Raw genomic sequence first — 27,932 nt, 5'->3', positions numbered from 1 at the left:
TTTTTTCTTGGAAGCATCTTCAGTTATTTTTAGCATCATTTATTTCAGATTTAGTTCGGAGAGTTTTGCTTCGAGAAGCGGAAATGACGCAGCGTCTTCAGCGGCCTGGTTCTGTTTAAACGTCTTTAGACAGAGACGTTGAAGAAACGTTTCTGTTTCCTCTCGGTTGGAGTTTAAACTGATTTATCTTCCATAATCTGAGCTCAATTATCTCCGGCTTCCTGTTTTATTTCATAATTTTACCGAACCGGGTCTTTATTTCGATCACGTGATCTGGTAAGGCGGTCACCATGGTGACACTGGCTTCGCTGAAAATGGCCGCCGCAGCGTCAGGCAGAGTTTAGGCTGTTCCGGCTCGGTTCTGGTTTAATCTGGCGAAACTTTGAGACCAGAACCGTGAAAATGTTCGCGGATGAAGATCTGGACTCTGTGAGCGTGGAGTCAGTGTGGAGGAAATCCCAGCAGGGGGCGCAAGAGTCGGTAAGAGTTAAGAGGTCAGCCACAGCAGATGCTCATCTGGTTCTGTTCTGCGTGACCCGGTTCTGGTTCTGTTTGTTCCAGAGAGCCTGTCAGACCCCCGCTGTGACCACAGAGCATGCTGGAGTCCAGACCGGGTCCAAAACCTCCAGGTTCACCCAGACGGAACCACAGGAGCAGATGGACCCGAAGCGAGTCTTCAGTGGTTCTGGTTCTGATCCACCCGGGCTGGTGGATTTTCTGAGGCGGGTCGAGGAGCTGCTCATCCGGGAGCTGGAGAAGAACTCCAGGAGTCACGCTTTTGACGGGTTCCGGGCAAACTGGGAGGAGAGAAGCCAACAGGTGAGCAGAAATAAAACCTTCAGAAATACTATGGAAGCCCCGAAAGGCAAAAACACAACAACTATGGAAGCCCCGAAAGGCAAAAACCCAACAACTATGGAAGCCCTGAAAGGCAAAAGAGGACAGGAAGGACTTGATTGAAAAGTTGGTCAGATTTTGTGCATCACTGTCTTTTTTTTTTTTTTTTTTTGCTCGCCTTTCAGGGAAAGAAAAGTTCTAAATAAGAATATTCCTAAGATGTTTTTTTGTCTTCAGACTTTATTTTACTTTAATGAAATTTGACTCTTAAAAAAATGATTAGCTTATGATTTTGTGTTTTTATAGTCAGAAAGTTTCATTTGAAAACTTTGCTTTTGGACTTCACAATTTTTTTTTTGCTCGCTTTCTTTGGGGAAAAAAAGTATTCCTTGAAGTGAAAAAAACTATTTTAGTAACTTTTTAATCTTTCTTTTAACTTGCAGAAAACCAAAGAGGATTTAAGTCTTTAAAAACAATATTTTTTATGTGTTCTTTAGGGCTTCCATATTAACGTTGACATATTTACGGAAGCCCTGATTGGCCAAAAAAAACAAAAAAACTTGAGAAATCAAATTCTCACAAGAAATGAGGAACTGGTGAGATTGGGATTGTTTCACTGGTTCCCTCAGGTCCTGACTGTCCTGTTTGCATCTGGATTGTATGGAGGAACATTAGTGGAAAATGTTGACGGCTGTGATGTTTGCAGGTTTCCCATCTCCACAGGCTTGAACATCCCGGCGCTCAGGAACAAGGCCTCCATGTGACCGCCGTGTCCTGGAGCTGCACAGGGTCGGTCATCGCCTGCGCCTACGGTCGGTACGTTTCCACTCCGGGCCTCAAACCTGGAAAATCATTTAGTTTTAGCACAAAAACTCACTTTTATAGGTTCTGTTGGGATTTTCAGCAGAACGCCGCGTTGGTGTAGCGCATTAGCGTTAGCTTCCAATAAATACCGCCTCCCTTCCAGGCTCCGACCAGGAATCTCATTTTTCTGTAACTCTGACCCGTTTGGACCGGCCCGGTTCCATCATGTCCTCGTTTCCCCGAACAGAACCGACGACGGAGACTGGACCAACCAGAAGTCGTGTGTCTGCCTGTGGAACCTGGACCGACGCGGCCTGAGGCCCAAACAGCCGGACCTGGTTCTGGACGTTCCTGCAGCCGTTACCGCCGTGTGCTGCCACCCGGAGCGGCCCGCGCTGATCGCAGGTCCACAGAACCAGAACCGGACGCCTCAGGACCACCGGGCCCGGACCAGAACTCACCGGTCTGTGTGTCCCTGCAGGAGGCCTGTACAACGGGGAGGTGGTGGTGTGGGACACCAGCCGGACTCAGGACCCGGTTCTGGCCCAGACCGGGATGTCAGCAGACAGCCACAGGGAGCCGGTGTATCAGGTAGAACCCAGCAGAACCAGAACCCAGTGGAACCAGAATACAGCTTTGATGGTTCTGCTGTGTTGATGTGGCGCCGGCCCGGTTCTGCTCGCAGGTGTTCTGGGTTCCGCTGGAGAAGAAAGGAGAGTTTGGAGTTCTGAGTTCCAGTTCTGGAGGCAGGGTTCTGCTGTGGACAGTGGACCCGGACCAAGGCAGGATGGTTCTGGTCGCCGCGTACGCCTTCGTACAGCAGCAGGTTCCCCACAGCAGCAGGTTGAAGGTGAGACCAGAACCAAACCAGACTCCGGACTCTGGTTCTGGTACAAAAGTCCTGATCCAGACTTTCCTTCCTGGTTCTGATGACCAGCTAAATTTGGAAGCTAACGCTAACGCTCTTATTGTATTTAGATGTTTGGATCAGTTTCATTTTGTTCCTGTTATTCTTTTTGTTTTAAATAAAGTTATTGCAAGAGGAAAAAGAGGAAATGGATCTGCTATGTGAACAGACTTCAAAATAAGAGCATGTATATAAACGTTTAGTTAAAGAATTTTTTAAGTAAAAAAACTTTAATTTTATCCAACTGAACTGCAGAGTAAATTATCGCTTCATTATCCAGAAACATTCATGTAGGGGAAGCTAAGTGCGCTAAACGTTTCCTAAGTTAGCAAAAAGCGCTACGCTAAAACTTATTTAGCTTAGCTGTTAGCGCATTAGCAGCGTTGTGCTGCGCGCTGATGACTTCTGACCCGGTTTGGTTCTGCCTGCAGGCCCGCGGCGGCAGCACGGTGGGCGTCACGGCGACGGCTCTGTCTCCGTGGGACCCGGACACGTTCCTGGTCGGGTCCGAAGGCGGCCTGCTGCTCCGGTGCTCCTTCTCCTCCCAGACGCCGGCCGCCGTGACCTCTGAAGGTCGCAGCGTGACCCCCAGGGCTCCGGCCGTGTTCTCCTTCAGGCCGTCCGGCGGCCCGGTCCACTCCATCCACTGCTCGCCGTTCCACCGGTACCGACCCGACCCGGACCGATCGGGCTCTGCGTTCCGGTGACTCTCTCTGACCCGACTCGTCTCTGCAGGAACCTGTTTGCCAGCGCAGGAACCGACGGCCTGGTCCAGGTCCGCTCGCTGCTGCAGGCCGACCCGCTGCTGTCCGTCCGGGTTTCAGACTCCTACGTCTTCCAGGTCCAGTGGTCCCCCAGCCGGCCGCTGGTGTTCGCCGCCGCCACCGGGCGAGGTGAGCCCGACCGGAACCGGCAGCTTGGAGACGAACCCGACCGGCTGCTGACTGAACTCTGCTCTCCAGGTGAGGTCCAGATCTTCGACCTGGCCCGGAAGTCCCTGCGACCCGCCGGAACCATCCAGGACGGCGCTCCGGGTCGGACCGCCACCTGCCTGGCCTTCAACAGCCAGAACCACCGGCTGCTGGCGGCGGGTCGGTCCGACGGGTCGGTCGGCATCTGGCGGCTCAGCTCGGAGCTGATGGAGCAGAGACCCTCAGAGAGCCTGCAGCTGGAGCAGATAGCCAATCAGGTGGCAGAGTGACGGCCTCGCAGCCAATCAGGTTCCTGTACTGGACTAACTGGGAAATAAATAGTCGGTTTCCAGTGGTAACCAGTAGCGTTTATTGAAGCACACAGTTTAAAAGTTTCACTACAAGCAGTTAAATAGGACAGACGCGGTGAGCGGCTCTAGAGTCAGACATGCATCGGCCAGGTGTGTTAGGGTGAGCGGGGAACGCCTCTGATTGGCCGCCGGGGAAGGGGGCGGGATCAGTTGACGAACAGCGAGCGCGTGAACTCCACGAAGTCGAACGCCGACGGCAACTCGCGGCCCTTGCTGTCCAGGTACGGCTTCATGTGCGACAGGCAGTAGTCGGCCTGCTCCTTGGTCAGGTTCTGGAAGGAAGAACAGAACCGTGAGCCGGGCCCGGAGGCGGAACCGGGCCGGAGCGGAGCCACACCCACCTGGTACAGCTCCTCCTTGGTGACGTAGGGTTTGTTCTCGGCGCTCAGCGCCCGGAAGGCGCTCTCGATCTCCTCGCTCGACTTGACGTTCTCCGTCTCCCGGCTGATCATGAAGGCCATGTACTCCTGCAGCGACACGTTCCCGTCCCTGAAACAGAACCGGACCGGTCAGGAAGCAGAACCGCAGCCGTCCGAGCCGCTCCGGAACCAGAACCCGAGCCCACCTGTTGGGGTCCACCGTGTCCAGGATGGCCTCAAACTCCGGGTCGGGTTCTCCTTCCTCCACCATGGGAAGGTCGTAGCCCAGCGAGCGCAGACACGACTTGAACTCCTGGTGGTTCAGGCGGCCCGACTTCTCCTTGTCGAAGTGCCTGGAGCAAAACCAGGAAAGGTCAGAACCGACCCGGGAACACACAGCCCGGTTCTGATTCTGCTAGCTTACTTGAACATCATGCTGAACTCCTTCAGCGCCTCCTCCGTCACGCCGGTCGTGTTTCTGCAACAACAGCAACAGATTAGCCATTCTTCTGGTCATTAATGTGGACATTAGCCCCGCCCCCAAACGGAGTGGGCGGGGCCAGACGGCTCTGAGGGGCGGGGCCAGACTGGGCCAGCTGGAAACTGTTAGACCCTCACTAATAAAACCAACAGCCATAAATCTAGTGACTTTTATCAAGACAAATCATAACTTCTGCAGAGAGATTAGCCACTAATCAGTTTGTTTCCTTTTTAAAGTGACTAGCGTCAAATCCAGCAACTTTTTCAGGAAGGTGACAAATTGCAACTTTCAAAAAGCGACTAGAGACAAATATAGCGACTAACAATTTTGAGTCACTGGTCTTTTTTGTAAGTGTCTAGCGACAACCAACAGGGAATTCAACTGCAGTGGCCCATAGAGGGCAGCACTGAGACGGTTTAGGTCAAATTTACATAAAATGTCAAAATCTGCACAGAAACATGAAGAAAGAACCTTTAAGGACAGGGAGTTAGCTGGTGTTAGCAGCCTTTAGCTGGTGCTAGCAGCCTTTAGCTGACAATGGCAGCCGTTAGCAGCCTTTAGCTGGTGTTAGCAGCCGTTAGCTGGCATTAGCAGCCTTTAGCTGGTGCTAGCAGCCTTTAGCTGACGATGGCAGCCGTTAGCTGGCGCTAGCAGCCGTTATCTGCGGTTCTGCCGTACCGGGCCTGGATCTGCTGCTCCAGGTTGTGCTGCATCCTCATGCCCAGCTGGTCCAGTTGGTCCCACTGCTGGGCCAGCCCCACGGTGCTGTGCTCCGTGTATTTGTTGTCCAGGATCAGAGCTTCCTCCATGGCCGCCCCCAGATCCTCGATCTTCTTCAGCTGGCTGCGCATCGCCCGGATCTCCTGGTGCTTCCGCTGCCGACGCATCGGGTCAAAGGTCACGCTACCGGGTCAGAACCGCCGGCCGGTCGGTATGAATGCATGTGAGCTGCTCACCTTGGTGGCCTCCAGCTGAGACTCCAGGGTTCCGGACTCTTCCACCATGCAGGACCTGAGGACCCGTGAGAGATCGGATCAGAACCAGAACATTTCCATTCCAGCACACATCCACTCCAAACACCAGAACCATGCAGCAGCTGTTAGTGGGGCGGAACCAGAACTCCGGAGCGGAACCTCAGCTCCAGGACGGTCTGGATCAGAACCTCTGGAGAAGTTCTGGTCCAGACCGGGTCGATGAGCTGAGGTCCGGGTCGGGTTCTGACAGGGGGTGGGCTTAGTTAGCAGGGAGGTGTTGAGCGGTTCGAGACCCAACATGGTGGTTTTAGAACTGAGCGGATCAGAAGCAGAACCAGAACCAGAACCAGCTCAACCTTCCAGAAAGATCATCGGCTACTTGGTACTGATAGACACAGAAAACCCGACGGTACGCTAAGCTATCAGAGAGGAAGAGGAGGAGGAAGAGGGCACGTCAAGCTGAGGAAGACCACCATCATCATCATCATCACACATTCATAGAGGAGGAGATATTGACCCGTCCAGAAGATACGTCCTGATTGGATGAGCCGCCGCGGCAGAGAGAGAGAGAGAGAGAGAGAGAGACGGTTAGCAACACGGCAACAGAACCGGATCAGAACCACAGCAGGTGGATCGGATCAGGAAAACCTGGAAAAACATCAAAATAAATCAATAAAGGAATTAAATCACATTAGAACCAGAGTTTTTCCTTCCACCTAACTTTCCAGCGATAAGCATGATAAGCTTCTTTATCAGATAAATCCTGTTTGTTGATTGGATGTAAAACTGAAATGTTTTTAAATAAACTAACAGATTTATTATTTATAAGTTTCTCTAATAAAATAAAAACTTTTCAATCAGATTTTGAAGATTCTTCATTTTTAAACCAGCAGCCTGGTTACCATGGTGACCGCATGCTGTCCAGCCAGGCGGTGGCAGCATCATGGCCGACATGTTTCAGAACTGGAAGGGAAAACGATCCTGAACTGAAAAGTGCGGCGTGTCTGTGTTTCCAAAAGGTGTGAATATTTTTCCTCTGCAGCGTTTCAGACTCATGTTTGCTGTAGCCTGTGATGCTAACAGCAGCTAGCATGACCCTTCGTCATGCTAGCTGCTGTTAGCATGGCCGGCTAACGAAGGCCTTGAGGCGCCACCTGCTGGTTACAGGAAATACAGCAGCGCTGAGCAGAATTTAACCAATCAAAACATGTCACCAGAACCGGATCCAAGCCGGTCCAGAGTTTTAGTTTGGACCGGAACCGGCCCTACCTGGTCTCCTGCAGCCACTGGTGGAAGGCGTTGGCGTGTTGAGCGAACTCCTGCCGCAGCTTGTCGTTCTCCTCCTGCCTCCTCTGCTCCTTCTGCAGCTCCAGCTCTCTCTCCTGCAGACAGAACCAGAACCGTCACGCCGGGCCGACCCGGTTCCGCCGGAGCCAGAGGTTCTAACCGGACCTTGATGATCTTCTGCAGGTTCCTCCAGGTCTCCTCCAGGGCCTCCATGGTGAACCAGGTGTAGGGGTTGGACGCCACCTGGTAGCTCTTGATCTGCTGGTCCAGCTCGGCCAGCTGGTTGAAGTCGGTTTGGGCCGAGCTCAGCGAGGAGCGGAACGCCTCGTGGGCCTCGCGCAGCGCCCGGATCTCCTCCAGGGAGTTGCAGCGGACCGGGTCGGTCAGGTCCTCCTCGGCGTTCTCGAACCAGCTGTTGAAGGCCGAGGCCTTCTTGGCGAAGGTCAGGAAGAGGTCCTCCACCTTGCGGAAATGGTCCTGCGCCTCCAGCAGCTTCTTCTTCCGCGCCGCCGAGTTGGACAGCAGCTGGTTCCAGCGCTTGATGAGGGCGGCGTGCCGCGCCTCGATGGCCTTGGACTGGACGTGCTGCGCGGCCAGCAGCTGGTCCTTCAGCGCCGTGATGTTGGTGATTCCTTCCTGCTGGAAGGCCTGCAGGCCGGCGTCAAACGTCTCCTGCAGAGGGCGGAGCCAGAGGTCAGGGGTCACACAGAAGGAGAAGCGGAGGCTCTGAGGAGAACCCACCTGCTTGGTGAGCAGCGTCTGGACCGAGGACAGGTCTCTGCCGTAGTCGTCGGTCTTCAGGCTGTTCTCCTTCTCACCTGAACAGACGGACAACGTTCAGAACCCGGTTCTGTAAACTGCAGTGTACCAGCTAGACTCCAGAACCAAGGTTCTGGTTCTGGCCACGCCCAATCCCACCCAGCACCAGAGGAGGTTCTGGTTCTGGAGGTCCGTACCGATCCAGGACTCCACCACGTCGGCCTTCCAGTTGAACTGCAGGAACGCCGAGTTCTCGTCCAGCTTGGCCTTCCTCTGGGCCGCCGCCCGCTCCAGCTCAGACACCTTCCCTCTCAGGGCGGCCATCTTGGCGCTGATGTTGTCCACGTGGTGGTTGTTCTGAAGGGAGCAGAGCAGAGTTCGGTCTTCGTGCTGCGGGGAAAGCGGTTCTGACCGGTTTGTTCTGGACTCAGGGGCGGACCTTCTTGATGAGCTCCTCTCCGTTGGCGCAGACGTCGCCGACCCGATCCCGGTGGACCGTGAAGTCCGTCTCAAACGCTTCGTGTTTCTTCAGCAGGCCCTGAGGAGGAAAACGGCAGCAGTTCAACGCCTGTGGGATGTGAGGAAGTGACCCGGACAGGAACAGGAAGTCACCTGCACCGCCGCCAGCGTGTCTCCGTAGTCTTCGCTTCCAACCAGGTTCAACTTCTCATTGATCCAAGCTTCCTCCTCCTCCACGTTCGCCACAAACTGCTGGTATTCCAGCGACTCTTCCAGCCTCTTCCCTCTGAAACCAGAAGCAAACGTCTTCAGAGGCGTTCCAGGAGCTCAGGCTCTCCGGGTTCGTGACCTCTGACCTGGCTCCAGATAAATCCTTCAGCTCCTTCCAGTGGTCCACGAACTGGGCCAGCCTCTGCTGGATCTCCTCCTGACCGATGGTGTTGTCATCAGACAGCTTCTTCCCGGTGTCCAGCACAGACTGAGGAACAACAACATCCCAAAGTCAGGAGAAACATCTGCTGTTCCTGACTGACCCCAGAGGTCAGAGGTCAGGAGGTCGTACCTGGATAGCCGGCTCATGCGCCGCCAGCTCAGCTTCCAGCCTCTTATGCTTCTTCCTCAGGTTCTGAACTCCCGTCAAATCACGTCCGTAATCCTCCGATCCGACCAACAGCTTCTTCTCCCTGAGGGATTCAGAGCAGAGGTCAGTGGAGGTCAGTGAAGGTCAGTGAAGGTCAGTGAAGGTCACCAGATCCCCTGAGGAGCAGAGGCTCCAGGTCTTACTTGATCCAGGACTCCTCGTCATCCAGGTCCCGGAAGAACTGGTGCAGGCGGTGCGACTCGTTGAGCTTGGCGCGGCGGCCGGCGGCCATGCTCTTGATCTTGGCGAAGCGGCCGTTGACGGCGTCGCGCTTGTCCTTCACCTGCGAGGTGTCGAAGGCGTTGCTGGCCATCAGGCTGTCGGCCTGGCCGTTCAGGTCCTTCAGACGGTCCTGCGGGAGCCACAAGGGTCACGCCAAACATTTTCTACATCCTGTCCTTTGTTCATCCGATTCCCGTCTGATAAAACGGACCTCTGCCCAACAGAACCAACACCGTACCTCGTGAGCAGAGATGTCGGCCTCCAGCAGCTGGTGTTTCTTCAGCAGGTTGTTGACTGAAGCCAGGTCTTTGCCGTAATCCTCGGAGGCCAGAAGAGCTTCGACCTGCGGAGACGTCATCAGGATGTTTAGCGTAGCGCTGAGCGTGTTGCCCAGAGTTCCTGCTCAGACCAGAGAGCCTCACCTCAGACAACCAGAAGTCAAAGTCCTTGATGCCGGTGTTGAAGTTCTGCTGCTTGTTGGCCTCCTTCAGCTTCTGACTCTTCTCTGCTGATTTGTTGACGAGGAACTGCCACTGCTCGTCCAGAGCGTTGAGCCGCGCCTGCAGACAGAACCCACAGACCGGACTTCCTGAACCATCCCACAGAGTGACTGGGATCCAGTGTTTTGGGTCGGATGTCGGGTCCGGTCACCTTGACGGCGTCCTCGCTGCCGGCGCAGGCTCCTCTCTGGATCAGGGCGTTCCCCGTGTCGATGACTCCTTTGATGCGGTCGGCGTTGGCGTGCAGCTCCGCCTCAAACGCCTGGTGCTTCTGATGTTTGCTCTGGCGGCACAGACACAGCGTCAGAACGATCCGCTCGGCCCGGTCCGTTCACGGCGGACGCTCTAGGACTTTAACGGGACGTGGTTACGGACACGGAGGACATTTATGGACACGGAGGACAAAACGACATCGGCACAGAACTGAGGATGGAGCCAAAACACACAGAGTCACTTCAAGCTGCTTCTGGGTCAGAACCGACTGGATTCACGGGAGAGCCGCACCACATGAGGCAAACATTTATCGCCATGACAACACGACAACCCGGACGGCGACGACGCAGCATGTGGTGAGGCTCTGGTTCCGATCCGTCCGTCCGTCTCACTTTAGTTTGGACCGGACACGAGTCCAGAGGTCTGAGTCTGGTTCTCTGGACCGGGCTGAGGCAGAACCTTCAGGACGGTTCTGAGAACGTCTGAAGCAGCCTTAAAGCTCCTCCATGGATCTAGACTGGAAGCAGAACCAACGACCTGAACTCAAGGACAAACGCTCGGATCTACACAAGAAGCCAAACGGGACAAACGGACCACCGTCTGCTGGTTAGTGAGCGACACGACTAAACTTACCAGCAGCTTGGACAGCTAGAGAGGATAGAAGAGAGAGGCGTTCAGACGGGATTACAAGGAGGATGACGCTCAGAGCAGAACCGGAACCGGAACCAACCTGGATGTTGGTGGGGTCCTTGTAGGACTCGTCGGTGGCGGTCTGCAGCTTCTCGCTGATCCAGGCCTCGATCTCGTCCACGTCCCGGCTGAACTGCTGCAGCGTCTGGGACTCGCCCAGCTTGGAGCGCTTCTCGATCATCTGGGCTTTCAGCCGGCGCCACCTGGAAAACAGGAACCCATCCTGATCCAGAACCGTCCTGGGGGCGTTTCCGATCCGCTCAGAACAGCGTCTCTCAGCAGCAGGAGTCCAGAGGCTCTGGAGCTCAACGGAGCTTTATTTTGAAAGACTGGCAGAATGACCTGCTTCCTGTATTCTGACCTAAAGTCGCTGTGGCTCCATCAGTGACCTGGTACCGGTTCTTCCTGTAACCTGGACACGAGGCTTTTATTTTGGAAAGCAGCTCACCTGTCCAGAACCTCGTTGCGGCGGTTGTAGATCTCCGGCTTGGCGTAATGATCGGCTCCGATCAGCTGGTCAGCAAAGGACTGCAGGGCGGCGATCTTCTCCTCCTGCAGCGAGTTCAGAACCAGTTCAGAACCGCTTCAGAACCGGTTCTGAGCCGGTTCTCCAGCGGGTCACTGACCTGGACGTTGATGGCCTTGTCGAAGTCCTCGTGCTTCTTGATGAGCGCCTCCACGCTGTCCAGCGAGTCGCCCTTGTCGTCGCTGGCCAGGAAGGCTTCCCGCGCCGCCATCCAGTTCTCGGCCTGCTCACAGTCCCGGTTGAAGAGCTGAGGGCGAGGAGGGGGAGGAGTCAGCGGGGTGCCGGCCCGGGCCCGGCGGTACCGAGCGGAGCCCGTCTCACCTGCAGCTCCAGGCACTGGTCCAGCATCATGCGGCGCTGCACCCAGGCCTTCTCCAGGTCGGCGCGCTCCTGGTCCAGAGCCTTCAGCTTCTGCTGGATGTCGGGGCTGGCGTAGTGGCCGCGCGCCAGCAGCTGCTGGCCGAACTGCTCGAAGGCCTGGAAGGTCCCGGCCCGCGCGTCGATCTCCGTCCGGTGCTCCTGCAAGGCCCACAGTCCGTCACCAGAACCGCACCGGCAGCTTACCGCAGGAGGGAGGCGCTCCGCCCACCTGGTGGCGCTCCAGCAGCGCCTCGGCGCCCGTCACGTCTTTAGCCAGCTCCTCGGACGACACCAGGCCTCGGATCCCGTTGATCCACGACATCAGATCCCTGCAGGGGGAGAAAGCTCATCCTAACCGGGTCGGTCCAGATTCTGACCGTTTTCACAATGGAAACACTAAACCAGGCCTTGGTTCCCACTATCCAGCTACACTAGAAATCGTTACAGTTGTTTTAATATTCATGGTAAAGTCCTTCAGCCACTAGATCACTTGTAGAATGAGTGAAACCGTCAGCAGAATCGATAGATTAACGGATCAGCGGTCCGTGTCCTCGCCGCCGCCCACCTGAAGTCGGACAGGAAGCGTTGCAGGTCGTGGGAGTTGCCCAGCTTCTCCTTGCGCTGGTCGGCGCGGCCCACCAGGCTGCTCCACGCCGTGTTCAGCTCCGTGCATTTCTCCTGGATGTCGTCCACGGCCTCCGGGTGCGACTGGATCAGACGCTCCGCCGTCTCGCCCAGAGACTTCACCTGTCGGACAGGAGCAGCCTGCGTGAAGGCCGGAGGGGCAGCGGGTCACCCGGGGGGTCGCCGGGGTCACGGCGGGTCCTGACCTTATCGCCCAGCGCCGCCAGGTCTCTCTCGAAGCCTTCGTGTTTGCGCTGCAGCGCCTGGACGCTGGCCAGGTCGTGGCCGTAGTTGTCCGTGTTCAGCGCCTGGTTCTTCTCCTCGATCCACTCCTTGGTTTCGTCGGCGTCCCTGAGAGGAAGTGACACGCCTCAGTGTTGCCGCCGGTCTCTGATTGGCCGGCGGGGCGTCAGGAGGCGGGGTTACCTGTGGAAGCGCTGCACCTCGTGGGCGCTGCCCAGCATGTTGCTGCGGTCCTCGGCCAGCTGCTGCAGCGAGCGCCAGCGGTTGTTCAGCTCCTGCAGGAAACAGCCACTGGTCAGACTGGGATGGTCCCACTGCGTCACTCAGACTGGAAGTATTCACACCCACCACCTCCAGACACACTAACGGGTTCAATGTGACAGAACACAGAGCGGGTCGGGAGGTTCTGGTTCTACACGCAGGGCGGATCATAACTGGAAAATTAAATTATTCAGATAAACGATTTATTGTTCTTCTATTTTCAGGAATTATATCAACAGGAAATGATGAAAGTCTCTCAATAAATCAACACATTTAAATTTTGTATCGTTTCTAAACGTTGGAACTGGAAGAAACTTTAAATATATAAAATAAAAAACAAGAAATAAAATGGAAATATAAATGATTTATAACTAAAGCTGCATGATGTTAGAGGATCTGGTGATGATATCAGCCAGAACTTCCTGCTCTGTGACCTTTGACACTTTGGTAATGTGACGTTTGTCAGACTAAACTTAGCATTAGCATAACAATGCTAACGCTTTTTTATTTACTCTTAACATCCATCATCCAGCAGTAATTTATGATCTGAATATTCAGCACAGTGATGATGCAATCATGTTTATATATTGATCAGCAAAACCAAATAAAACGGATCATGATTAACAAAATGGCCTTTAAATATTATTATTATTATTATTGAGCTCATTTTAATCTATCATACGATTCATTTCTCACTGCAACAGATGAACCTGCAGATCAACCAGGACAGGAATTATTGAGTGTTAATCAGAGAAGAACCGGAATGTCAGAATGGCCTAGTCAAAGGCCAGACCTAAACCTAACAGAGAATCTAGGTAAGACTTGAAAACTGAACTTCTCAGTTTCAGTCTGCAGATTTTCTTCATCTTTATTCTGTCACATAAAATCCACGTTAATTCATTCATAATGAGAACATGAACAGGCTGAAGGTGGGAACATTTCTCAGGTCTCTAACCAATCACAGCACAGCAGGAAGACTGCTGACAGCCAGGAGCAAACAGGAAACAGGAAGACGGAGTCCAACAGGACGTGTTGCAGGGTGAGAACAGAACCAACAGGAAGGACCAAATAAGGACAGAGGCGGCCGGGGGCGGAGCTACGGGTTAGTTTCCGGTGACGATGCAGGACGGGTTTGGATCAGTCAGGTCTTACCTTGATGGTATTAAAGTTAGCCGTCGTTTGGACACCCAGTCGTATGGTCTGAGGTCAAAGGTCAACCAAACAAGAAAAACAAACACCACAGCAGTCAGGAGCGATTGGCCGATTGAACCGTTTCATTTCAGATTAATACGGTGAGGGCAGTAACCATGGCAACGGCTCTGGGATCAGTCAGAGCGATCGGACTGATGGCAGAACCAGAACCAAGCAGCTGGTGGGCGGAGCTTACCTTCCAGGGCGAAGCCGTCTTGGAGTCAGACTCGTCCTGTCGAACACAGAAAAACTGATTAACTCATCGGGTTTCCTCAGGCGGAACCAGCAAGATGTGAAGGACAGGGAAGAACCGGACCTTTCCCGGAGCGGATCCCAGCTGCTCCTGTTGCTGCAGACACAAAGACACAAACCCGGTCAGTCGGAACCAGCAGCCGGGTCGTCACCCGGACAGCACAGGTGCAGCTCACCTGGGCCTGGACCATGGGAGCCTCCTCCGCCATCAGGCCTTCAGACTCCAGCTCCGACGCCACCTTGTTGATGTCCCTCAGCCGGGACTCGTTGGCCTTCAGGTCCTGGACGGGCGGGCAGAACACAAACATCAGAACCTGGACGGAACCTGGGCTGGGAGGCTCGGTTCTGGTTCTGCTCTGGCGTTACCTTCTGGAAGTCGTCGAACTTCTTCTGCAGAACCTCGACCTGCTCCAGGTCGGAGCCGACCTCCTCGTTGGTCAGGGCGCTCTCCTTCTCGTGGATCCACTGCTGGAGCTCGTTGGCTTCGCGGAACAACATGAACTTCTTGCAGCTCTTCTCCAGCATGTCCTTCCTCTTCTCCCCCAGCTCCAGCAGCGTGCCGTACCTGGGACAGAGGGGAAGCGTCAGCGGAGAGACCCGGAGGGACGCCACCGGACAGACATGCTGCCACGACCAGGGGAGACGGACACAAGGACACCTGGCATGGAGCGGCGATCCTGACATCATGCATCTAACACCTGCTGCTTAGTTCAACTCTGTTATCCTCAGTTTGGATCCAGGATCCGTCATGAAACACGTCACAGTCTGAACTGATTTCTCCAGTAAAATCTTTTCCCATTTTCCTCAGGAATTTACAGCTGTGACACCAAAGATCCTACAAGTTTCTTCTCCAAATTTCATACTTTTTAAATCCTACATAAGTGGAGCGACGGGAACGTTGAGGAGAAGCTGATGTGAGTCATGCAGACACCCAGACCTCTGCAGGAACAACAGCGGCTCCCCTTCCTGCTCCAGCCTTACCTGGAACATCCTTCACATATTTCTGGAAGTGAAACCATAACGGCCAGGTAGGGCTGCTGGAAACTAATATTTTAGTAATAGAGTCATCTATTGATTAGTCTTACAATTAATTGAGTAACTGGATTTAAAAAATTGATCAAATAAAATATTGGTTAATCTATCATAACACCAGTGTTACTATCAGATGTCAATATCAATCCAATTTGTCATATTTGAGCTTCTCTAACAATAACTTCTCTGTAGTTTAGAAAGCTAACCTGTAACAATAACAGATCATTTTCTAAGTTAACCTGAAGAAAAGTTATACAGAGATCTGAAATTATATTCAATTCAATAATAAAGAGGCTCACAAATACGCTTATAAAAAATGTCTATGCTCCAGATTTTAGTTTATGTATTCATCTTCAGTCAGTTTAATAGATGAACTCTGACCTTGCTCCATAACCTGACAAGCTTCAGATGAACGAAAGTCTGGGGGAAAAAGGAACGAACCAAAGACGACATGGGGAGCAATACGGAATATTTACAGGAAAATGCTAATAAAGAAGCACAGCGAGAAACAGGGTGAAAAACGGCGGTTTCTCTGCCAAACCAGGAGACGTGACAGGACTTGACTTATCCAGCCATTTCTAGCTTTTGTGTCCTTGTTAACATCAGGATTTGACATCTTCGTTCGTCACACTCAGAAACTCGTCTACAGCCATGAACCGCCACGACGCTCCGCCAGCCGTTTGTTCAGACCAGGATGATATAAAATTTATTGTGCGGGTCGTCCGTAAAGCTACACTTACACTGTAACCATCAGCTACTCAGCCGCCCGCCGTGTTCATCAGCTCACCTGTGTTAATACCTGCAGCTCTTCCCGCCGTTCGCTCTGAACCAGCAGCTCCCGGAGGAGAAAGGCTGCCGTACTCCAGGCAAGGCGCCAGTCATTTTAAGGATGCTTACTGGTCCCCCGAAAACCAATAGGCATCCTTAAATGCCTATTGGTTTTTATCATCAATCAATAAAATCCCCACGGGCCGAACATGAAGATTGGACCTCATGCTGCTAACTCTTAGCTTTCGTCAACAACTCAGAGGAGGAAGTCAGAGCTCCGCGCAACGCAAATAATGTCCCGGCCGAAACACGGTGGCTAAATAATAAATCATAAATTAACGAAGCTTCGAAGCAGGTTTGTTAAATTTTCCTTGAGGAATTTTAATAATGGAGGAACTCGAATCACTCGAGGAATCGTATCGGCCTTACTGCCAAGTGGTGGCGACAACAGATTTGTCTGACCTTTCACCCTCATCCAGAGAGGTGAGACAACTTTAGGTGTAGTTGCCCTGGTAGAACCACTCAACATGGACCAAGAATTTAACCCATTTTCTTGGATGAAGCAGCAGGACCTGTTTGTGTTAGTGAGGACGGGACCAAAGGACGCAGCAGAACCTCAGTAAACCGGACCGGTTTGGGATGGTACCGAACATCTACATTCAACACAGGACCTGAAATGTTTCCCTGTTTCTGCTTCACATGGTAGGAAAAAGGAAGAGAGGAAGCGATGGGATGATACAGATGTTCTTCTATCCTGCTGCTGGATAGAAAATGAGGATGGAGGATCACAGACATGAGGGAATCTGAGGCTAAACTGCTGCGGATCACAGGGAAACGGGTCGGAACGCCGGTTCCTACTCACAGCTCTTCCACCTGCTTCATGCGCACAGACACGCTGCAGGGCTCCTTGGTGACGAGCCTGCCGCAGCGAGGCGAGGTTAGGGGTTAGATGAAGAAGAGGAGACAGAAACAGAACCAGGAGCCGGGTCATTAGTGGGTGGGACCAGTTAGATCCCACAGGAAGGAGGAACGTGTTAGGAAAGCCCACAAGACAGGAAAAACGTTTCTTACTGGTTCTCGATCTGTTCCTGTCGAGCTGCGATGCTGCCATGCTCGTCCAGCAAGTTCTCCCTGGAAGACGACTGAGTCGGGTCCAACTTCTTCACATAGGCGGCCGGAACAAAGCCCTGCCGGTCGTTCACCTCCACCTTCCACCAGTCCTGGGACGTAAAGCCACATCAGACAGAAGGAACATTCACAATACAGACAGACATCCTGCTGAAGAATTGAAGGGTCCTGCATCAATATACAACGTTCCTTAACATACTACATCATTCCAGACTCCAATTCATAAGTCCTCTTTTTTAAAGCTGATTTTAAAGACGGAACATAAATATTCATGGGTCGTATTCCTGCTGGGATCAGGAAGGATGGGTGAGGTGGATGAATGCATAAACCAATGGAAGCATGAACCGACGGATGCATAACCCGATGGATGGAATAGGGAGTAAAGGAATGGAAAAACCAATATTTATCTATCCATCATTACATTTTTCCATAGTTTTCCAGACATTCACATTCCAGACTTTCCCAGTTTGTTCTGGACCATGAACCCATCAGAACCAAACCAAGAATCTTCAGTCAGATAATCAGAAAAAGAGATCTGACTGGAGCCTGAGAATCAGATGGCTCTCATCTCTTGTACAGTCTGGCTGTAGAAAGAAAAACTTCCAAACGACCAGGACCGTATTGGATCTGGATTCCAGCATTTTACCCTTCAGAAACAGAGAACACTGGAATCCTATCAGGAAGCCCAGTCCAGTGAGGTTCTGTACCTTGTTGGTGCTGTTGAGCAGGGTCAGGATGTCACCCTTCTTCATAGTCACTTCGCGCGGGCTTTTCTCCTGATAGTCGTACAGAGCCAGAACCAGCTCCTTCCCAGTCTCGTCATCAGTCGGAGCCACTTGTTGCTGTTCATAATGGAAACCCAACCTGTCATCTAACAGACCCAAACTTCAGATATGATCTGATCAGAACTCGGAACAATCAGACTCACTCTGCAGGACTGAGCCTGCTCCTTCAGAGCCTGGATGCTGCTGCCGTAAGCCGTCAGGTCTGACATCAGGGCCTCGTGCTTCTTCAGCAGTGCCTGTGTACCGGACCCCAGAGTGAGAACACAGCGTATCTTTGTGGCACAAATGAACTGCTGCCACCCTTCCATACCTCAGCTGAATCCTCGTCTTTCCCATAGTCAGGGCTCCCGACGATGGGCTCCTTCTCCCTCATCCAAGACTCGGCCTCGTTGGCGTCGGCAAAGTACTGCTGGGCCTGCAGGGAGTCTTCCAGGTCCTGCCTCCTCTGGCCCGCCTTGCCCTTCAAGGTGTCCCAACGTCCGTGCAACTCCCCCAGCTTGGCCTTCACCTCCTCCCCGGCAAAGTGACCTGAGAACCAGCATCCAAACCATCAGCACCCTGAGAAGAAGCTGGAACGCTTTCAGGAAGTTGAGGATCTAAATCCACAAACCTTCCTCCACCATGGTCTCTCCTTTCTGGGTCACGGCTTTGATCCGAGGCTCGTGACCTGTGATCTCAGCCTGCAGAGCCTGGTGCTTCTTCAGCAGGTTCTGGACTCCAATAAGGTCTTTACCTGAGAGACAAACAGGAAGTTATGGCTCATTATTCCATCTGATCCCAAAAAGTCAGTCCGGGATCTTACAAGCTCAACATTCCTCCAGACTCAGATTATCTCTCTAAAATAAAAACCAAGTTTTAACTGCTCCATAAATCAGGAAACACATTAGTGAAGATAGCTTCCCTGGCACCCTCCTCTACGGCCAGTGTTCTGGGGGTTGATACCTCTGTTGGTGGATGAGGCGATGGGCTCCTTCTCCCTGATCCAGGTCTCCTCGTCCTCTACGTCCCTGAAGAGCTGCTGCAGGCGCAGCGAGTCAGACAGCTTCTGCTTGCGAGCCGCCATCGGCTCCCGTAGAGCTTCATAGCGAACCACCAGAGCCTCCTGCTTCTTCTGGATGTTGTCTGCGTCAAAGTGGCCGGCTTCCTGGAACTGCCGAGCCTGGATGGTGATTCCGTCGATCCGATCCTGGTGGGGGAACATTCACAGGAGAGGTCACAGATCCGACCTCTACAGACGGAAACGCGCAGTCCTGGTGGGTTCAGGGATGTCAGGGTCACCTGGTGAGCTGCCACGTCGGCCTCCAGCAGGGCATGCTTCTTCTGAAGGTTCTGGACGCTCGTCAGGTCTTTCCCGTAGTCGTCAGAGGCCAAGTGACCTTCGACCTCATAGAGCCAGAGCTCAATGTCCTCCACGTTCCTGTTGAACTGCTGCTGCTGGTTGGCCTCCCGCAGCTTGATACCTGAAACAAACACAGAGATGCTGATTCAAACCGTTTCATCCTCACTAAAGGCTTTCTACAATTCTACTCTCTAATCCCCAGATTAGCCGATTTTAGAGCTTCAACAGCAAACGTTCCTAGGAATTAGAGGTAGATATTTCTATAATTCACTGGATGTATGATGGGAGCAATGATTTAATTCTGGAATTCTCATATTTTTCCAGACTCCAGGTGTTTTTCCTACATTCTTATCCAAACCTGATAAACACTCCTTTCAGTTTCCATGGAAACACCCTCACTCCCCTTTAAAGGCGCTCTACCATCAGTGCTGCGATTGGTTCCTGCTACCTTTGAGCTCTGTGGCCTCCAGCAGCTTCTTCCACTGTGCGCTAACATCTTCCATGCGGGCGGTGACCTCAGCGGAGGCATAGTGCTTCCTGTCCAGCAGCTCCTGGCCGGACTTCTGCAGGGCGTCGATGCGGCTCTGATTGGCTGACAGCTCGGCCTCAAAGGCCTGGTGTTTCTGCACCTTCCCCTGCAGGTTGGACGGGTCCTGTGGAAGCAGAGGAGTTGGGCAACAGGAGCATAAACTGATGGAAGCATAAACTGATAGATTGAAGCATAAACTGACGGACGGATGGATGAAATAAATTATGGAAGAACAAGGCTGAAGAAGCAAACAGAGGAGTGGAGTGAGGAGAAGCTGCAGCAGACCTTGTAGGACTCATCTGTAGCAGTCTTCATTTTCTCGTTGATCCAACTCTTCAGCTCATCGGAGTCCCTGAAGAACTGCTGCAGGTGGAAGGAGTCCTCCAGGGCGGCCCGGCGGGCCTGAGCGCGCTCATGCAGGGCGTTCCTGCGGTTGAGGAGCTGGAAGCAGAGAGAAACAATAAATCATGACTCAGCTCCTCCAGCTGGAGCTCAGAACTACGGTGGAAGGAGAAGAAGACTCACAGCGTCTCTGCGCGTTGCCACGTCCTCCTTAGCATAGTGGCTGTTCTGGATCAGCTTGGTGGCGAATTCATCCAGAGCCTGGAGATGCAGCAGAGACATGAGTCAACATGATCCTGTAGAGCATCAGTGACGGCCAGAGGAACCTGGAGATGACTCACCGTGATCTTCTCCTCCTGAGCGCTGAGAGACTTCTCAAAGTCCTCGTGTTTCTTCAGCAGAGCTTCCACGCTGTCCAGGGAGTCTCCCAGGTCTTCGTTCAGAAGGAAAGCCTGCAGAGATGTTCCGTTCACCAGTTAATCCAGTTAATCAAATCCATCTCTGCAGACTGTGTCTCAGCTTACCTCCTGCTTGCTCATCCAGTTGTCCACCTGCTCCGTGTCCCTGTAGAACAGCTGCAGGTCCATGCACTGTTCGTACTGCTGCCGGCGGACCTCCCACAGCTCCAGGAGGGACTCCTTCTCCTGGGCCAGAATCCCCAGCTGAACACACACAGAACCCAGTTAAAGCACAACCAACAGATCAACTGGACCTTCAGGAGACCCGATCTGACGCTCCCACCTTCTCCTTGACCTCCTCGGAGGCGTAGTGTCCTGCACTGAGCAGGGCCTGACCAGCTTCATCTGTGGCCCTGAAGCTGTCCTCGTGGGCATCGATTTCCCCCTGTAGGAGACAAAACAAGCCGATCCATGTTCACTAAATGTCCGGTTCTGGTCTCTGACCAGCTGCAGCTTTAAAGAGTGTCACCTTGTGCTCCTGGTGCCGGTCCAGCAGCGCCTCGGCTCCGGCCACGTCGTTGGCCAGCTCGTCGGCATTAATCAGAGCCTTCATCTCCGTCACCCAGCTGGTCAGATCCCTGAAGTCAGCGGTGAAACGCTGCAGACTGGAGGACAGAAGGACAAGCTCTGAGTGAGACAATGTCTAACTAACTAACTAGGGGAGGAAGAAGAAAGGAAGGTGCAAAAACAACAAAAAAAATTGCAAAAGAAAGACATCTACTGGTGGTCTGCGCCCGCCAGTAGATGGTTGTGTGTCTGGTTGATTGGTTGATTGGTTGGTTGTGTGTCTGGTTGGTTGGTTGTGTGTCTGGTTGGTTGGTTGGTTGTGTGTCTGGTTGGTTGGTTGGTTGGTTGTGTGTCTGGTTGGTTGGTTGTGTGTCTGGTTGGCGGTGCGTACTGGTAGGAGTCGTTGAGGCGGGCGTGGCGCTCAGCAGCCAGCGTCTGAATCTGCTCCCAGTTGGTGATGAGTTCATCTTTCTTCAGGTGGATCTGGGAAGCGTTCTGAGGATGGGTCTGCTGCAGGCGCTCGGCGTCCCCACCCAGAGTGTTCACCTGGTTGACAGCAGGAAGCGGGTTAGCAAGGCTTGGGAATGCTGAGTGGGAATATGGGGCAGCAGGAGTCCCACCTTGTCCTTCAGAGCCGCCAGGTCTCTCTCCAGACCCTCCTGTTTCCTCAGCAGAGCCTGAACGCTGGCCAAGTCCCGCCCAAAGTCATCGGACGCCATCAGCTGCTCCTTCTCCTTGATCCAGCTGATGGTCTCATCCACATCCCTGCAGACAGAAGCAGCATCCCAGCTCAGAGAACGGTCCAACCTGAGAAGACGTTCATCCTGAGGTTTCCGGCGTTCACCTGTTGAAGCGCTGCACCTCGGCCGAGCCGAACAGCCGGGTCTGCCTCTGCAGGGCCAGGCCCTTCAGGCGCTGCCAGGCCGCGTTCACCTCCTCCTGCTTCCTGACGATCAGCTCGTTCTCTGGGTGCGCCTCCTGGATCAGCTTCCCAGCCAGCTGGTTCACCTCGTTCACGCGCTCCTCATGAGCCGCAAGGTCCGTCTGGAACTCCTCAAACTTCTTCTGCAGGAGCTCCACGTGCTCCAGGTCCTGACCCAGCTCCTCAGAGGTCACGATGGCCTCCTGCACAGCGAGCACAGCTGCATCATCTTCAGCTGCATCAGCTTCAGCTGCATCAGCTTCAGGATGTGTTTACAATCATCTGTCTGGCTGCTGCAGATCTTTGTTATCTGAACTAAAAGCATCTTTAAAACATTTTGTCTCTTTATACTGCAGCTGGTTTAAAACTCACTCCAAAGCAAAACTTTATGAAAACAAAACATTATTTTAAAAAGTATTTTTCTACAACAGATTTAGAATAATGTTTTTAAAGGACTAGAATAAAGTTGTAATAAAGCAAGAATAACATTTAATTTAAATTTAATTGAATTTCTAATGAATTCAATTAAATTTATTAGAAACTGCTCTGCTGACCCAGAGCAGTTCTCCGACCAGAACCGGTTCTGACCTTGTCGCTGATCCAGTCCAGAGCGTCTTCACACTCCCGCAGGTACTGCAGCAGTTTCTGGGCCTGCAGCAGCCGCATGCCCTTCTCCTTGGTCTTCTGCAGCAGCAGGTCCCAGAGGCGGTGCAGTTCCTCCAGGCGGCTCTGGAAACACAAAGTCTCTCTGAGTTCTCTAGATCTACGTCTGACCAGTCGGCCCGCTTCGTGTGTCGGACGGGTCCGTCTAACTGGGTCGTGTTTGTGCAGGTTCTGAGCTCCTCGCCGTTAGAAATGAACCGTTTTGTTTTTGTGTTTGATCATCCGGGCCGGACCGAACCAGAGAGCTCGTCACACTAAAGAGTGGAAAGGGGCTGGTGGGAAACCGGGTCAGAACTCTGGAAGCACACAGAGGAGCCACTCCAGTCCAAACACACACTTGGATATACTCAGCCATGTTGACGCTGGTGACTATGGGCCTCTGCTGGGTCCGGTACGGAGTGTAGGACTGAACCCGACAGGGAAAACAATCAGACCGGGATCATCTGAAGCTGCCCGTTCGCATCCAGAACCGGCTGGCCTGGATCGGGGCGGTTCTGGGAGTCTGTGGGACGTACCCGGATGGTCTCGGAGGCGAAGTGTCCCTCGGTGATCATCAGGTTCCCCGTCTTGTCCAGTTCGATGATGGCCGCCGCGTTGGCCTGGACCTCGGCCTCAAACGCCTGGTGCTTCTGCAGCTTCCCCTGTGAGGACAAACACGTCAGCTGCGGCAGAACCGGGCCTGCGGCACCAGGCCAGACCCGCTTCCTGTCAGAACCGGACCTGCAGGTTGGACGGGTCCTTGTAGTTCTCGTCGGAGGCGATCTGCAGCTTCTCCTGGATCCATTTTTCCAACTCGTCGGCATCCCGGCGGAAGAACTGGAATCGGTACGAATCCTCCAGCTTCTGGCGCCGGACCATGGACAGATCCTTGAAGCGCCGGTACCGGTCCAGAACCTGCTGCCGGCGCTCCTGGATGTCTTCGGCCGTTTCCAGCACTTTGACTCCGACCGTGTCCATTTTCTGCAACAAACGGAACAGAGAGGATGAGAACCCGGTCTGCTCCAGAACCAGCTGGAGTACAGATCCGGTTCTGGTCCAATGAAAACACTGGATGCTGCAATGTGAACGCAGCTGATTGGTCGGGAGCTGAACCAATGGGAACAAAGCAACAGAAAACAGTGAAGGAGCTGATTTAGAGTTTAATGTTCTCCTGAATCAGAACCGGACCAGAACCAGAACAAGAACCGGACCTGCTGGTTCATATAGATCTGGATCAGTGGAGTTTAGTTCTGGTCAGCAGCAGAATTCGGACCCGTCCTACAGAACCTCGGCTCTACAGTGAAAGGCCGGACACAAAGCCCCCCCTCGGCCTCCTCCCTTCCCGTTGCTTAGCAACCAGCAGCAGCTGACATGCTATGAATGCCTGGAGGGGTGGGGGCGGAAATCCCCCAGCGTGAGCGGCGCCGAGTTCCCACACAAAGAGAAGTGAGCGGTCAGCGTCTCTGTGGGCTCAGCCTGCCGGGCCGAACCGACCCGACCCGACCGCTCAGAACCGACCGCCGGGCCAGCAGAACTCTGAGGCTCCAGCAGGAAGTGAGGCGCTCTTTCTGTTCCCATTCAGAGGAAACATGAGCTGCTTCCACGTCTGAGGAGGTTTATCAGCGAGCAGCTCGGCTCTGCAGCGCCTGATAACACACACACACACACACACACACACACACACACACACACACACACACACACACACACACACACACACACACACACACACACACACACACACACACACACACACAGAGACACACACACACTCACACACACACAGCCCTCCACAGGCCCCCGCCCTGCTTCAGGAGATAACCCCCCATCAGCAGACAGACACGCCTCCCTTTTTGATTCTGCATCAAACTCGTCACTGTTTCCTTCCACTAAACTTTCCGGGCTGCAGCCTGTGGTTTCTGCTAATGGCTGCTGCACATGAGCAGGAAGCTCGTTAATATTTCACTGCAGCAGAACCGGGTCAAACATCCCGATAATGGAGGAGCATGTGAGGTAATCAGAGGATGTTAAAGTCCAAGCTGACACTCCCTGAGCCTCAGCGGAGCGGATGATCCACTTCAGCGCCGCCCAGGGAGCGCCGGGGGGAAGGGGAGGGGGCAGGAAGTGACTCAGGAGACAAAGGAAGTTGACCTGGAGGAGGTTCAGTCAGCTCCTCGTCTCATTGTCAGTCTGTGGAAATCATCCGGAAGGTTCTGTTAGGTCCAGACATCAGGAGATACGCAGCAATATCCTCTGTTGCCATGGTTACCTTCAGCAGCTAACAGGAAGGCTAAATGCTAAAGATATATTCTTTAAATGAAAAGATAATATGGATATAAAAACATCCAGGAAGGTTAGCCATGCTAACAGCACTAACCGACGCTAACAGCACTAACCAATGCTAACAGCGCTAACCAATGCTAACAGCGCTAAAAAATGCTAACAGCGCTAACCAATGCTAACTGAAGGCTGTTCTGTCTCACGGCAGGATGATGTCACCTCTGCTCCTCACTGGAATAACAATGAGTGCTAAAGGCTACGCTAACAGCAGGATGGCTGCCATCATAGCATTAGCTCTGGAATCTGTCAACGTTAGCAGGTCTGCAGGTTTCCAGAGACGACAGGAGGAAAACTGAACCTTTCCCAGCTGGATCAGAACCCGACCAGAACAGAACCTACATCACATTTCATCCACATGCAAAGGCTTCACTCCATCAGGAAACATTCGAACAGCAAACAGAACCGGGTCAGTAGAACCCAGAAACACAGCATACACACACAGAGCGGTTCTGTCCTCAGCTGCTCTTCCTCCGAGGCTCGGTTCTGATCCGCACCGCTCCAAACCAGAACCTTCTGCTGTGTCAGACGCAGTGCAGTGACTGGGCAGAACCCAGCAGAACCAAGCCCAGCCTCTGCTGCAGAGACGCTCCGCCCACCGCTGGCCTGGAAACACACTCCTCATTCCAGCCTGGAAATCCAGGATTTGTCTCATTTTCCAGGTTTTTCCTGCCTGTTCACACACACACATCACACACACACACACACACACACACACACACACACATCACACACACGCACACACACGCATACACACACACACCCAGCAGCTTTTACCTTCAGTTTGGGTTTAGGGAAAGTCGACATGCTGCAGGATGGAAGAACCCCAGTTAGCTCTAAAACTGTCTATAGGACAGTAAAGGTGTGACCAGAACAGATCAGAACGGGTCAGAACCGGGCCCAGACAGTAGAACCAAAGGCCCTCTGGTCCAGATGTTTCCATGGAAACAGTGAGAATAAACCAGTTAATGGTTTCTCCAGGAACGTCTCCAGCATCCTGGGTCGTTACAGAGCGGACCATCAGAACCAGGTCCGGTTTACCCTGAAGGCCCGGCTGCTGGAGCCCGGTCCCAGTCAGGCTGTTTGGTTTCTATGGCTACATCTGCTCTGAAGCGGTCTAATAAAAACTCAAACTGTTTCAGAACCGACCTTGGATCACCAGATCAAACTAAATCAATTTATTTACACAGAAACCGAAGCCAACGCTGCGTTCACACAGATCGACCTTTTTCACTGCAGTCTGAACGACCCGGTTCTGATATCTCCACCCCAAAATACTTGGTTTGTTCCACTTCCACACGTGGAACTAAATCAGACACACACCTGAGCGTTTTCACATCATCACATCATAATTCAGCAAAGACAGACGGGAAACAGCAGCACTGACACTTAGCTTTCTGTCTGCTAGCTTCCTTCGTCTTGTTATGATCCATAGACGGCAGCGGCCATTATCACCAAGTGCTGCTGGGTAACATTTATGTTCTTCTTCTGAACATCCAGGGCTCAGTTAATATTATTACACTGTTATTTTTTTAGTTTAATTAATTTGTTCCGCCATGAGGACACCCTGCCCACCCCGGGCCGGCCCCCCGGTGAACCTGTTCTAGAGCCGCCTCTGCTCTGAATCAGACGGCATCTCTGAGTTTACCCGCAGCAGCGCCCCCTAGCTGTTGGTCCACATTACTGCAGGGACAGTCATCAGCTCCTTAAAGCAGTTTTCTGAATACAGATGCTCTGCGGTTCTGGTAAAACCCACTCTGACCCGGTTCGGACATCAGAGCGGCTGGTTTCAGATCAGATCCGAGCTTATCTCGGTCCTGCAGACTGGTTCCCAGTAAACTGGCTGGTTCCCAGTAAACTGGCTGGTAGGTGAGGAATTCAGCACCAGGCTGATGGTATCAGCTCGGACTGCCATCCGCGTCATTCTGTGCAGAACCGCGGTGCTAACGGGGCGGTGTGATGGACGGAGGCCTGGGCGGCTCCTTTCCGACCGGAAACCATTTATTTTTATTGAACATCTGTCCAATAATCTGGGTTAATCTGCAGAACCTTCACCCGGTACCATCCGAACCCTCATTGAAACCCAAAACACGCCCATGAATCGGAACTGCAGTCTCCATCATATTCTGCGCACTTTTATTAGCCTTTATGCAGCAAATAAAGCGTCTTTGAATCGATTATTAACGTTTTATTTCGCCGCCGCTGTTAGCTGGTCTCGCTCCTGCTAGCCTGTCGGTCACGGCCGAAAAACCCCAACAAACAGCTTTAAAACCACTAAATAAAAAGCAGAATTTATGGGTTTTAAAACGAAACATTGGTTTATCAGGCAGGAAACATGGAAACAATTTCCTTACCGTGAGGTTTTCTAAAGAGCTAATGGAGAAGAAGCTATCCCGAAGAATCGACCCTGACGGTTCGTTTGAAGGGCGGGGCGCTCTGTTGCATGACGTCACTCCTGCAGCTGTACGGAAAAAGCCGAAGCTCGACGGAAGGACACGAAGGCGGGTGGGAGATGGAGTGACTTCATTTTCGAGCAAAACAAACCTCTAGGAGTGGAAAATAAAACTGTCGGAGGAAAAACAGCTTCTAGTTCCCCTCAGGCGCCGCTGTGTTGAGGAAAAACTTCATTTGTGCTTTAATATGCCATAATCAGCATATTAAAGCGTAGCCAAGCCATGGAAATAATATTTAATTTAAAGAGACACATTGTTTATTCCTCTTTGGGAAACTTACTTTTATGATATGAAATAAAAATTACACCTTTAATATATTATGATCTTGTTGTTTTCAAATACAGATATTACTCCATGTGAATAACTGTTCTGGTCCTGAAATAAAGATAAAAACATCTATCTTGTATCTATGTTATATATATCTATGTTATATATATAATTCTATAGTCTTCTTTGTTACAGCATGGTTGTATATTTTAGGATTCACATTTCAGATTGTTTCGTTTATACTTTGGGGGCAGAAACGGACGGGTTGCTGGTTCAAACCCTGCTCTGTCCGTCTCAGTCACTTTGCTCTCTGAACATCCATTGTGAATTGGATTTCCTGGTTGCTAAGCAACATTAGGAGCATTATCCATCAGCTGACCACCATGAGACCCGGCGGGCAGCAGATCATCTGACCCGGAGCGAACGCAAACATCTGACCTGTTCAGGATGGAGAAAATTCAAACCAAACCACAACAAACACGTTTCACGTGAGTTTAGTTCAGGAACCGTCATAAATACAGTAACTGTTGGTTCTGCTGGTGCAGAGCAGCG

General features: G+C 52.5%; 2 protein-coding genes across 7 annotated transcripts; one reads left to right on the top strand and one right to left on the bottom strand.

Moving 5' to 3' along the window:
* Positions 1-19: 19 nt before the first annotated feature.
* On the top strand, positions 20-3,815 carry wdr34 (WD repeat domain 34). Its single transcript, XM_023337698.1, has 9 exons — positions 20-480; positions 562-819; positions 1,544-1,653; positions 1,889-2,046; positions 2,123-2,232; positions 2,327-2,491; positions 2,980-3,212; positions 3,284-3,441; positions 3,511-3,815. The coding sequence occupies exons 1-9, from the start codon at positions 403-405 to the stop codon at positions 3,747-3,749; spliced, it is 1,509 nt and encodes a 502-aa protein (XP_023193466.1). The 5' UTR covers positions 20-402; the 3' UTR covers positions 3,750-3,815.
* Positions 3,806-27,098, bottom strand: sptan1 (spectrin alpha, non-erythrocytic 1). 6 transcript variants are annotated; one of them, XM_023337684.1, is made up of 55 exons: positions 27,015-27,098; positions 23,065-23,304; positions 22,860-22,985; positions 22,270-22,410; positions 21,604-21,884; positions 21,380-21,524; positions 21,151-21,305; positions 20,722-20,857; positions 20,536-20,637; positions 20,319-20,456; positions 20,136-20,246; positions 19,978-20,055; positions 19,738-19,893; positions 19,372-19,576; positions 18,863-19,044; positions 18,527-18,770; positions 18,195-18,317; positions 17,895-18,112; positions 17,728-17,820; positions 17,507-17,641; positions 16,743-16,891; positions 16,534-16,590; positions 14,238-14,436; positions 14,048-14,152; positions 13,936-13,968; positions 13,816-13,851; positions 13,581-13,628; positions 12,351-12,442; positions 12,131-12,275; positions 11,866-12,047; positions 11,530-11,629; positions 11,262-11,459; positions 11,041-11,187; positions 10,863-10,966; positions 10,455-10,617; positions 10,358-10,372; positions 9,663-9,794; positions 9,434-9,571; positions 9,250-9,354; positions 8,933-9,141; positions 8,712-8,832; positions 8,506-8,627; positions 8,303-8,435; positions 8,130-8,228; positions 7,888-8,047; positions 7,673-7,749; positions 7,097-7,603; positions 6,914-7,026; positions 6,162-6,179; positions 5,627-5,681; positions 5,349-5,545; positions 4,614-4,667; positions 4,396-4,542; positions 4,172-4,319; positions 3,806-4,102 (listed from the first exon to the last, which is right to left on the bottom strand). In XM_023337684.1, the coding sequence occupies exons 2-55, from the start codon at positions 23,299-23,301 to the stop codon at positions 3,977-3,979; spliced, it is 7,440 nt and encodes a 2,479-aa protein (XP_023193452.1). In that variant the 5' UTR covers positions 23,302-23,304; positions 27,015-27,098; the 3' UTR covers positions 3,806-3,976. The 6 variants fall into 6 exon arrangements, with proteins under 6 accessions (XP_023193452.1, XP_023193454.1, XP_023193453.1 ...); XM_023337686.1 differs by lacking the exons at positions 6,162-6,179; positions 27,015-27,098; XM_023337685.1 differs by lacking the exons at positions 10,358-10,372; positions 27,015-27,098.
* Positions 27,099-27,932: the final 834 nt, after the last annotated feature.

This window comes from Xiphophorus maculatus, chromosome 8, assembly GCF_002775205.1.
Source record: "Xiphophorus maculatus strain JP 163 A chromosome 8, X_maculatus-5.0-male, whole genome shotgun sequence".
In the NCBI taxonomy this organism is placed as follows: domain Eukaryota; kingdom Metazoa; phylum Chordata; class Actinopteri; order Cyprinodontiformes; family Poeciliidae; genus Xiphophorus; species Xiphophorus maculatus.
The sequence above is the reverse complement of the archived record's forward strand: the minus strand, read 5'-3'. Positions and strand labels throughout refer to the sequence as shown.